This window comes from Arvicanthis niloticus, chromosome 17, assembly GCF_011762505.2.
Source record: "Arvicanthis niloticus isolate mArvNil1 chromosome 17, mArvNil1.pat.X, whole genome shotgun sequence".
NCBI classification, from domain to species: domain Eukaryota; kingdom Metazoa; phylum Chordata; class Mammalia; order Rodentia; family Muridae; genus Arvicanthis; species Arvicanthis niloticus.
In genome coordinates, this window is record NC_047674.1 from 56,221,912 (window position 1) to 56,232,589 (window position 10,678).

The window sequence follows — 10,678 nt, forward strand, 5'->3', positions numbered from 1 at the left end:
GATACCAATGGTGACCTGTAGTCTTCATGACTCCAACAAAAGGAGACAGGGAAATGCGCTGGGCTCTGTCTTTATTTCAGACATACCTACTTATTTAGTGGGAATAACTAGAGTGTGCTGGGAGTCGTTTCCTCTCTTCTGAGGGTGCAGAGCACATCCCCAAGGCAATGGATGAGATGAAGAGAGTGGTGATCAAGCCAGCTCAGTCAGTCAACAGGTTCTCCAGGGAGGGAGTGAGGATTGAAAAGGAAAAAAGACAATTAGCAAACATTGTAGCATGACCCCAGCCAGTTCTAAGGCTGAAGCAGATGTATTTTTCCCAGTCTGCTTTTATATCACTTTAAGTATATGCAAATAATAAGATCAGTTCTGGGTCAAGGAACAGACAAGGGAATAAACACAAATAGTCAGTGTTAGAAGTTATAGTCTAACAAATAGTCCACGTTAGATGTCCGACCGCAGCTCAGAACATACCACTCCAGACCACATGGTTCCAAAGGGGGCAAGTTTATTCAGGATATAAGGCAAAGGTGGGGGTGCAGAGTGAAAAATTATAAAGACCATTTTATAAAATATATACAGGCTTTTTCTTCACCCCTAGACCTGAGCAAAAGAATGCAGGTTCCAGAAAGTGGAACTGGATGTAAGATTTTAGGCCTTCACTGCCCTGGGATACATTCTGGGAGGAGGACATTATCCCTGAATCAGAGGACACTTGCTGGATTAACATTCCTCAAGCCTCAGGGAAGAGAACCCTCCTGTGTGTGGGGAAGGCCCAAAGCAGGAAGACACATTCCTGACCACAAAAAAAGATACAAGTCATCTAGGTGGGGCTGGGAAGCTAGTAGCCACGATGACAGGGAAAGTGACAGGGCAACAACTGAGAAATAGTTGAACCCAGGTTTGTGGTTTCCCCCCTTTAAAAACCCTTCTCAGACTGACTGTCTTTGTCAAACTCTACTCCTGCATGAGTGAGCAGTTTAACCGTTGGCTGCCAGCTCTCTCCCCTAATAAACCTCTGCTGATTGCATCCAGGTACGGTGTCTTGTGATTTTTGGGTGGCCGTGATTTCCCGAGACTTGAATAAGGGTCTCCTGAGTTTGGGGGTCTTCAAGGGGAATAAGACAGAAGAAGAGGAGAGGAAGAAGAGAAGTAGAGGTCGGCCATGACCATGGGGTGGGGGAAAGGAGAGGAAGAGACGGGGAGGGGGGAGGGGACAGAGAAGCTAGAGGCAAGAGAGCAAGAGAGTAAGAGAGTAAGAGAGAGAGGAGGGGGCAAGCAGCCCCTTTTACAGTGGGCCAGGCCTACCTGGCTGTTGCCAGGTAACTGTGGAGGTGGAGTTTAGACAGAACACTAACAGTCAGGAAACAAGCAAGGCAATAAACAAAATCCCTTAAACACCATTTCTAGGGGCCAATCAGGATGACCAAGACAAAGGGAAGGCCACACATTCCTCAGCTGAGTCTCTGGGCTCTGGGTTAGTTCAGATGTAAATGTTCTTAAGCTGAACCTATTTCCTGAATCCTAGCTCAGAGTCAGATCCCTGCCTGGGCTGATGTCAAGTTCCTGCCAAGTTTCTAGAAGCAACCACAAAAGCTCTCCGCTGAGAGGGCAGGGCCAGCTGGGGACATCCTGAGCTTTAGATGTCACCCACGATGACAGCTTCAATTCATGTCACAGTTCCTCCTTAACCCCCAGCTCAGCTCCTCCTGTGAAATAGACACAGCTGAAGGTCACTGTTGTACAGCTTCAAGATCTGTCATCCAAATGACCTCTGTGTGACAACGAATAAGACAGTGAAGACCAGGCTCTTGCTGAGGAGTCCACAGACCACGGGAACAGTAACAATGGATAGGGAGACTCTGTGGAGAGAAGGGATTGAAGGTCGGTGCAATGGCCACTCAAACCACTGAGTAGGAAATTCTTCCCACACAATCTCTACAACCTAGGTCCTTCCTGCAGCCTCTCCACAGTCTCTGGCCCTGCGCCATTCAGAGGGTCACTTCCTAGAATAACCAGTGAGAAATGTGTACAGTGGAGAGCATAGATCTCAGGTCCAGGAGACACATAAAGGAAGAAGGGCTAGCCCAGCATCTTGGCCTTCTCTGTGGAGTGAGTGAGGCCCACATCTAGGGAAGGTGATCTCTGTGGTCAGCATTCTGACCCTCTTCTGGGGACAGTCACGGCACCTTTAGCTTCATTTTCCATCCAGAAACCACGAAGAACCCAAGCTCACTGAAAATCCCACTTTGGATTTGTCATGAGTTTAGCAAAATGTTTCTTCAAGTTCCAGGTGGAGAGCAATAGACGCAGGAAATAGACCCCCAGAGGTGAGGGAGATGTGTCTGACTGTGGGCAGGTGAGGACACACGGACTCTGCATGGTAGGACACAGGGACAAAAGGAGCAGGTGACAATAAGACAAGGGCCACATGTACTATTAATGACATATAATTGTGTGTGTGTGTGGGGGGGTCTCTGCAAATTCCATGGACACCAGCGTGCCCATCTGCACGAGGCAAGAGGGAAATCTGGATCCACCAAATTTAGCAGCTGGTGTTAGTTGCAACTTCTAGAGTCTGACCCCGAGCAGTTTACTTTAGGCATACTTAACTATAGCATGATTTAGGAAAAAGCGTTTGCTGGTTGTAACGAACTCAAATCTGTGTGTACAACAAAGCTTAAATAACATGATAACATTGAGACTCTTTTCAAAATACAAATGACATCTTCCATTAAGATGGGTTCTATTGACTGAGGGATAATGTTCAAGATAAGAATCTCAGGAGAAAGACTGAGTAGACAAGCCTGGTCTACAGAATGAGTCTCAGGACAGCCAAGGCTACACAGAAAAGTTCTGTCTTAAAAACAACAACAAGAGAAGATTTTAAAATGAAAACAGCTAAGAGCAGGCAAATGTGGGCTGTATGACTCTTCTGATCAGTAGGTACGTGTATGTTTATTGAATTTTTGATTCTGAGTAGAGAGTAATGTTTAATGATGATTATGTATGTGTGTGTATGTGTGTATGTGTGTGTGTGTGTGTGTGTGTGTGTGTATGTGTGTGTGTGTGTGTGTGTGTGTGTGTGTGTGTGTGTGTATTTTAGATAGAGTCGCTCTATATAGCTGTCTATCCTGGAGCTCACACTAGGCTAGCCTCAAACTCATAGACATACTCCTAGATATCTTCATTCTGTTCCTGACCCCATCCCCAAGTACCGGGATTAAAGACAAGCATGCTCACGTGCCCTGCTGAAGGATGATCTTGGAGGGAAAATGATGTCATGTGTCTAATTAGAACTGGTACCAGGCTAAGGCGTGTGTGGATAAAAACACTCAAGGTGGCTTTGGGCGGGGCCAGATTGGATCAGTAGGAACAGTAAAGACATTTTTCACTCTTGACACGTTTAAATAAAAGCATATTCTAACATTAATAACATAAATAACTTTCATTATTGACTAGTAGTTGGTAACTACAAGAAGGGACGTGCATGCTAAGGTGGTGGCTCGTAACTTGGCCTGCCACTGCAGTTTGGATCTGAGTTGGTCTCAAGAGTGACACTGTTAGGAGGTGACAGAGAGGTTAAAGGCTGGGGTCAGTCAGAGGCTTAGGCCTTTTGGGCGTCCCTTAGTCCAGCCCTCTTCTTCTGTTCCTGCGTCTATCATCCATCCACCCACCCTTTTTGTCATCCTGCCATTTTTATTCATGCATGCATTCAACCATTCAGCCATTCACCGTCCACCATGTATCCATTCTCAAAGGAATAACGCAACCATAGCCTGCTCCCCTTCCTCTTCATTTTTCTCAATGTCATAACCATGGAGGGAACAGCTTTGTCATATGCTGCCACCAGGATACACTGTCTCACCACAGATTCAAACACTGAAACTTCTAGAACTCGGAGACAAAGAATGCCAATCCTCTTTTATACCTATTGTCTTGGTCATTTGATACAAAGATGGAAAGGTAGCAGACGTAAACATGGGTTAAGAATCTCCTGAAAAATCTTATTGTAACATGTACTAAAACCAGGGGCTCTGGCTAGTTTGATCCCTAGCATTGCAAACAGAAACATGCTGAGTCTAGCACCATTTCCATAAACTGACATTCCTTCAGTCTATGGGAGGGTGCTCCTTCAGTCTATGGGAGGGTGCTCCTTCAGTCTATGGGAGGGTGCTCCTTCAGTCTATGGGAGGGTGCTCCTTCAGTCTATGGGAGGATGCTCCTTCAGTCTATGGGAGGGTGCTCCTTCAGTCTATGGGAGGGTGCTCCTTCAGTCTATGGGAGGATGCTCCTTCAGTCTATGGGAGGGTGCTCCTTCAGTCTATGGAGGGTGCTCCTTCAGTCTATGGAGGGTGCTCCTTTAGTCTATGGGAGAGTGCTCCCACCAGTATTAAAATCAAATAAAACAGACAAGTTAGCTAGAATTAGACAGAATGAATGAGCAACACTAGAGATTGTCGCAGCACACACAATGCCTGGGGAGGCAGGTGAGAGCCTCCTCTAGCTCTGGTCTTCTAGCGTATCAACAGTTTCCCTGGGAACTGTTGGGTCCCAGGTCCCTGGCTCACCCACTGTTACAGACACAGCTAGTCTACCTGACATGAGAATCCACCCTACTTCCGGGTTGCAGGACTAATAGCCTTCATTGAAAATCCATTTCCATCTTCCTACTCTGATGTGCAAGAAAACATGGAAGGTGAGCTGGGGAGGACAGGAGCCACCTATGCAGCTGTCACCTCCTCCCTCTCTGCAGATTCCACACAGACTGAGCGGTGACTCGTATCTGATCCTGCTCCATCCACCCCACATCCTCATCCCCACAGCCTCTCAACAGAAGGAGGATGACATGAAGGGTGTCCAAACCAGGAGCCAAGAAAACATACCTGCCAGGAACTGTCCCGTTTATGTTGGTGACTCCAGGGTCAGGAGGGGAAACAACAGCAGGGAACTTGGGTACAGATCGGGTCGTAGTTGTGTCACTGGGTGAGTATTTTGTGGTACTAGGGATGGGAACCTTATTCAGCCTTGTAGTAGGAATGATGTCAGGAGTGGGCATATTTGAAAAACCTGCAAGAAGACACAGAAGGTAGATAGATGAATGGGTGGATAATTAATGGGTGGGTGGATGCATAGATGGAGGGACAGATGTATGTATGTGTGTGTGTGTATGTATATATATATATGTATGTGTGTGTATGTATGTATATATGTGTGTATGTATGTATGTGTGTATGTATGTATGTATGTATGTGTGTGTGTATGTATGTATGTGTGTATGTATGTATGTGTGTATGTATGTATATACTGATGGAGGGAAGAATGGATGGCTAGATTGATGGACAGATGGACAGGTGAGTAGGTGAAGAGAAATGGAGCAGTTGAAGGAAATAACAAGAAGCAAGGGTTTCTTTTGCTAAAATCCAGAGAAATAGCATAAAGTCATCCTGAGTCACAGGCAGTAAAAAAGGAACAGGAGGAGAAAAGGGAAGGGTGGGAAGAGGCACGAGGAAAGACTTCTCAGGTGTTTGAGTTGAGGGAATTCTCTTGCCTGCTGCTGCTCACTCTCCACCTGCCCCATCCTCTCCCTGACACTGGTCCAGCTGCCTCTGTAAGTCACACCACTCTCAAGTTGTCTTTTACTGGATATTGTGACTGAGCCCTGTCTTGGGCTTGGCACAGACTCTCCTGGTTCTAGGAAGGGAGGCCTGTTCCTTTGCTCTCTGCAGTCCCTGACACATCTTCTGTTACTTGCTGGGGATGCAGGGCCCAGCAGGAAACTGGCTCTTCCTCAGAGAATTCAGAAATTCGTACTGGGTCTTGTAAGTGTATAATTCCTAGGAAATAAGCCTAGAGACTTGTTCCTCATAAGCAAGTGTCGCTTCAGATCTACTGAGGCCGAGTCTGCATTTGAAACAAGGTCTTCATGTGGCTCATGCCCACAGCAAGGCCTGAGATGCACAGTTCAGAAGCCCATGGGAGGGCCACCATTGGCATCTTGGGAGGAGGAGGGCAGATTGCAAGAGAGTTCCTAAGAATGTAACTTCTAAGTAGAGATTTGGGAAATGGGACCCAACTATCTTCCAAGTCTGCTGGTCACCTTTTACTTACTGTGCTTCTCAAGGGGAATCCATGTATAGGAGTGTCCACTTACTACTGACCTCATATGAAGATTCTGGGAGAAAGCCAGGCTGCTAGAAACCCTGGCCTCCAATGCATCCTTACCTGACCTAGCTCTCTCTACACACCCACAGCTTATACTCTGTAAGCTGAAAGGATGACCGAGCTATGTAAGAATTGGTTTTCCTCAGAGCTCGCATAGAGTTGTCTTGTTCTGCTTTTTAATTGCAAGAGCCACATGGCATGTGGCCCATGGAATTCAAACTCTGTAAGTGATCCCTCTGTGCATGCACACACTGTCATGTGAGTAAGGATACACAGGTGTGAGTGTGTACATCCTCAGGTGTCATCCTTCAGGGTACCTTACTTTTTGAGGCAGTGTGTCTCACCTTTTTCTTGAAATTCACTGATTCAGCTAGGCTGGCGGGCCAGTGTGCCCCAAGGATCTTAGTGTAGGCCACCACTACAGGCTTTTTAACGTTAGTACTGAGGGCAGAACTCACATGTGCATGGCGGGCTCTGCACCAGCCATGCTGTCTCCCCAGCCCTACCCATACTGCATTTGAACATGTCGCACACTTTTGACACCTGTCTTAGGGTTTCCATTGCTGTGAAGAGACACCATGACCATGGCAACTCTTACAAAGGAAAACAATTAACTGGGGCTGGCTTACAGTTTGGAGGTTTAGACCAGGATCATCATGGAGGGAATACAGGGGCATGCGGGCAGACATGGTGCTGGAGAAAAAGCTGAGAGCTCTACATCTGGATCCGTAGGCAGCAGGAAGAGAGAGCCATCCTGGACCGGCTGAGCATCTGAAACCTCAAAGCCCACCCTCAGGGACTTCAGCTTCCTCCAACAAGGCCACACCCACTCCAACAAGGCCACACCTACTCCAACAAGGCCACACCTACTCCAACAAGCTCACACCTCCTACTAGTGCCATTCCACAGGAGCCCTTGGGGACCACTTTCATCCAAAACATCACAATACCTAATGTCTCTCCTACATGGAAGGTACCTGGGGTCAAAGCTTGGATGGGACTGACCTTCAGGTACCCACTTGACCAAATGGCTAGGCAGCATGGAGAGGGCTCTGTTGCATCTCTGAACATCATAGACAAATGCAAGGAGCCTGACATCTCTGCAGTTTTCAGAATGAGCTACACAGGGGTCTGGGGACCAGCGGAGGTCCCAGGCCACCACCCGAGAGCTCACAGGTTCTTAGTATTAATGGTGAATTCAGGATGAGGACTCACATCTCTCACCCCTGAGTCTTCCTCACTGTCTCTCTGACTCTTCTCTGTCACATTGCTCAGTGACCCTCTCCATCTGCTCTGAGGTCTCTGTGTGCCAGAGCCCACTGGCCCTGGAGAGGGTTCTGATAGAATTACAGGCAAGAGACAGTCAGGAATGGAAGGCTGTGACTGCTTGAGCGAACTTAAAGATTCTTCCAAATTAACGGTATGGTTGGGATTGCTCAGCAAGTGAAGGCTTTCGCTGCCAGGCCTGATGACCTAAATTCAGTCCACATGGTAGAAGGAGAGAACCGAGTCCCGAAAGAACATTTGCATGGCCACCATAGCATGAGCACACACACACACACACACACACACACACACACACACACACACATATAATTAAATAAATATTTAAAAAAAAAAAAAAACGAATGGAAGATTTCTGTTAGCAACAGCAGAAAAAGTGTTCAGATAAACTGGTTCTTACCAGTTTCTCCCCAGAGGCCAGCAAGCCTGGGTCCTGGGTTGGCCCCAAACCTAACAAACTGATGGCCTTGGGAGAGGGGTCTTTCTTTGTGCCTCAGTTTTCAGGTACTAGAGCAGGAAATCTCAAGCTTCCCAATGCTGTGAGCCTTTAATACAGTTCTTCACGTTGTGTAAACTCCAATCATAAAGATATCTCATTGCTACTTCACAATTGTAATTTTGCTACTATTATGAATCATAATGTAAATATCTGATATAGAAGATACATGATGTGTGTGACCCCTCTGGGGGTCACAGCCCACAGGGTGAGAACCCCTCTACTAGAGGAAACATGTTCTTGAGTCCTCTCAAATCTGCAGCCTTGTGACTCAGCAAGGCTTGAAAGCCACATAGAAGGGGGAAGCTCACCTTTTGACACCACCAGATAGATAGTTCTGAGAATAGTGATCTCTCTGCTATTTCCAGTGATCCCACAGTGATAGATGCCTGAGTCGCTCATCTTGAGCTCAGTCATGGTGACAGTGAAGAAGTTGAACCAAGAGGAGTTCTTGATGGAGAATCTTAGCTTCTCGGCACCTGTGCTGACACTCGACACTAAGGGTTGACAAGTGCCTTCTGATGTTTGTTTACACCAGATCTTCTGGTGTAAGCTGTAGCTAGGATTATAAGAGCATTTCACAGAAACAGTCTGGCCTTCCAGTGTTTGAAGTACCTCTGGGTCCTGTGCCCAGGAGCCTGGGAATACACACGTCATGTCAGAGAGCCCCATCCTCTGCGGCAGCAGGAAGAAGTGGGTTCCCTTCTCAGGGAGTGACCCTCTTTGTGTCTATGCTTACAGCCAGCGGCTGGCCACAAGCCCCCATGTATTTTGCCTTCCCAAGCACAGAGCCCCACTGTGTACACCTCCTGCCCCCTACCCCCTCCTCAACCTGGTTCCTTCCCTCTGTCTTTGTCACCTGAGGCCAGGAGCAGAAGCAGGATTGCAGAGAGCAGGTATGCGGCCTCCCAGGCCATCAGCCAGTCCTCCTCCTGAGCTGGGATGGGGAGCAAGAAGGGAGGGATGCTCTGAAGAGAGGAGAGCTGTCCTGGGCAGGGTCAGGAGCCACCACACAGTCCTGCGTGAACTGCTGAGGAAGGCAGAGATGTCTTCAGACGAGAGGGAAGCTGGGCAGGACCTGTGTGGTCCTGTGGATCCTAGATAAAGGCTCTCAGAGACTCTGATCTTCTGCCTCAAAAGGCCAGGGCTGAGAAAGTGGAGTAAGAGAATGCTCATTTCTCCTCCCCTCCCCCATTCTGCGACTTCCTCTTTAGCTAAAAGTCTCTGCTCTCCACCCAAGATGTAGCCACTGAAGGTAGGTGACAGAATTAGAGCCCTTTGGACATCTGGCTACAACTCCAAGCCCAGCTTGCCCTCGTGTCAGACCCTTCTGACCAGTCCACCTGTCCCATGTGGAGCAGAGGCCACGAGAGGAAAGGGAATGGGCAGGATTTATTCCAGGAATGGAGGAGCAAGGGGGCTGCAGGAGCCTGGTCAGAGTGGGGGATGGGAGAGCTGGGCATGAAGGAAGACTTCAGAATGAGGGAAGGGAAAGGGGAGCCCCAGGCCCCTGTTACCCCCATACACCCAGCTTCCCAGCATGCCACACTCACTGCTAAGAATTCGATGTACGCATTTTAAAACACATTTTTAAAATAGCTGTCACAGGACAGCAAGAGGCTTCAGCAGGTAAGGACACTTGTTACCAAGACTGAGAACCTGAGTTTGAGCCCCAAACTCAGGCTGGAAGTGGAGACCCAATTCCCAAAAGATGTGTGCTCGATTCCACACAGGGAAAAACTTAAATAAACCCACCTGTCATTACGTGAGCTATGAAATATCAATAGCTACAGACTGTTCACAGTTATCAGGTAAGTAAGGAGAAAACCAGGCATGATGGTGCCTGACTATCACCCTAGAACTTGGGAGGCAGAGGCAGAAAATGGGGAGGTCAAGTTTATCCTTGGCTACATGCAAGTTCAGTCAGGGCTACATGAGGACCTGTCTAAAAATAAACAGATAAATAAAAATAAAATTTAAAAACTTGTAATGATGGGAAACCTTTAAGTGACAATGCAATGTTTCAGGTAGGATGCCCGGGAGCAAGGACTAATGCAGATTGCCACAGGACCTGTGAAAGGCTCTGAGGAAACAAGGGACAGAGGAGTGGGCAGTGGTGCAGGCACTGAGGAAGTGCAGGTCACCTTGAGAGGTGGGAAAGCCTTTGGTCAAGTTGGCAAAGGGATGCCAAGTCTTTAGATACCAGTGTCAATCATCCAGTGGCAAGGCAGGGTGTCTAGGGGGGAGTTGGGCATTGACAAGGTGACATTCTGCAGCTGAAGGGCCAGGTGAGGTGACTCCTCACCACTCCCAGGGTGGAGCAGGAAGTCCAAGGATGCTGAGGGCAGACCTGGCTGCATCCTTCCCAGTAAGCAGAGCAAGGCATGCATTCTGAAGCCACTGTGTAAACTCTATAGGAGAGTACACAATTGTGGCACAGGATTACTTCACCTGCTCCTTGTGAACACAACCAACCAGCTCTGTGCAGGGGAGTTCAGTCCCTACAGCCTTTAGCTCAGGAGACTGTTGCCTCTCCAAGGCAGGCAGCATCCCTGGCCTGTCTGATCCTCTCGATGGTTATGCCCCTCCCAGACCTAACTCTACTTTGGTTCTGACTCCTCTGGAGCTCAAGAAAGAAAGGCAAAAAGGAGACTGGACTGGGGTTTGAGAACAGAGAAACAGGCTGCAGGAGCTGAGGAAATGGTGTCTACAGCACTCCCCTGTTTCCAGTGTC

General features: G+C 48.0%; 1 protein-coding gene across 1 annotated transcript; it reads right to left on the bottom strand.

Annotated features, from left to right (window-relative positions):
- Nucleotides 1–521: 521 nt before the first annotated feature.
- Nucleotides 522–8,752, bottom strand: LOC117722752 (triggering receptor expressed on myeloid cells 1-like). Its single transcript, XM_034522027.2, has 3 exons — nucleotides 8,256–8,752; nucleotides 4,887–5,070; nucleotides 522–1,862 (listed from the first exon to the last, which is right to left on the bottom strand). Exons 1-3 carry the CDS (start codon nucleotides 8,614–8,616, stop codon nucleotides 1,760–1,762), a joined length of 648 nt encoding a protein of 215 aa, XP_034377918.2. The 5' UTR covers nucleotides 8,617–8,752; the 3' UTR covers nucleotides 522–1,759.
- Between the last annotated feature and the right edge of the window lie 1,926 nt (nucleotides 8,753–10,678).

Excerpts from the sequence above, each read along its gene's own strand:
- LOC117722752 (XM_034522027.2), bottom strand. The coding sequence starts at position 8,616 with ATGGGGCTCTCTGACATGACGTGTGTATTCCCAGGCTCCTGGGCACAG. Across the intron at positions 5,071-8,255 it reads CTATCTGGTGGTGTCAAAAG|GTTTTTCAAATATGCCCACT; the intron begins GTGAGCTTCCCC and ends GTCTTCTTGCAG. Across the intron at positions 1,863-4,886 it reads AACGGGACAGTTCCTGGCAG|AGTCTCCCTATCCATTGTTA; the intron begins GTATGTTTTCTT and ends TTCTCTCCACAG.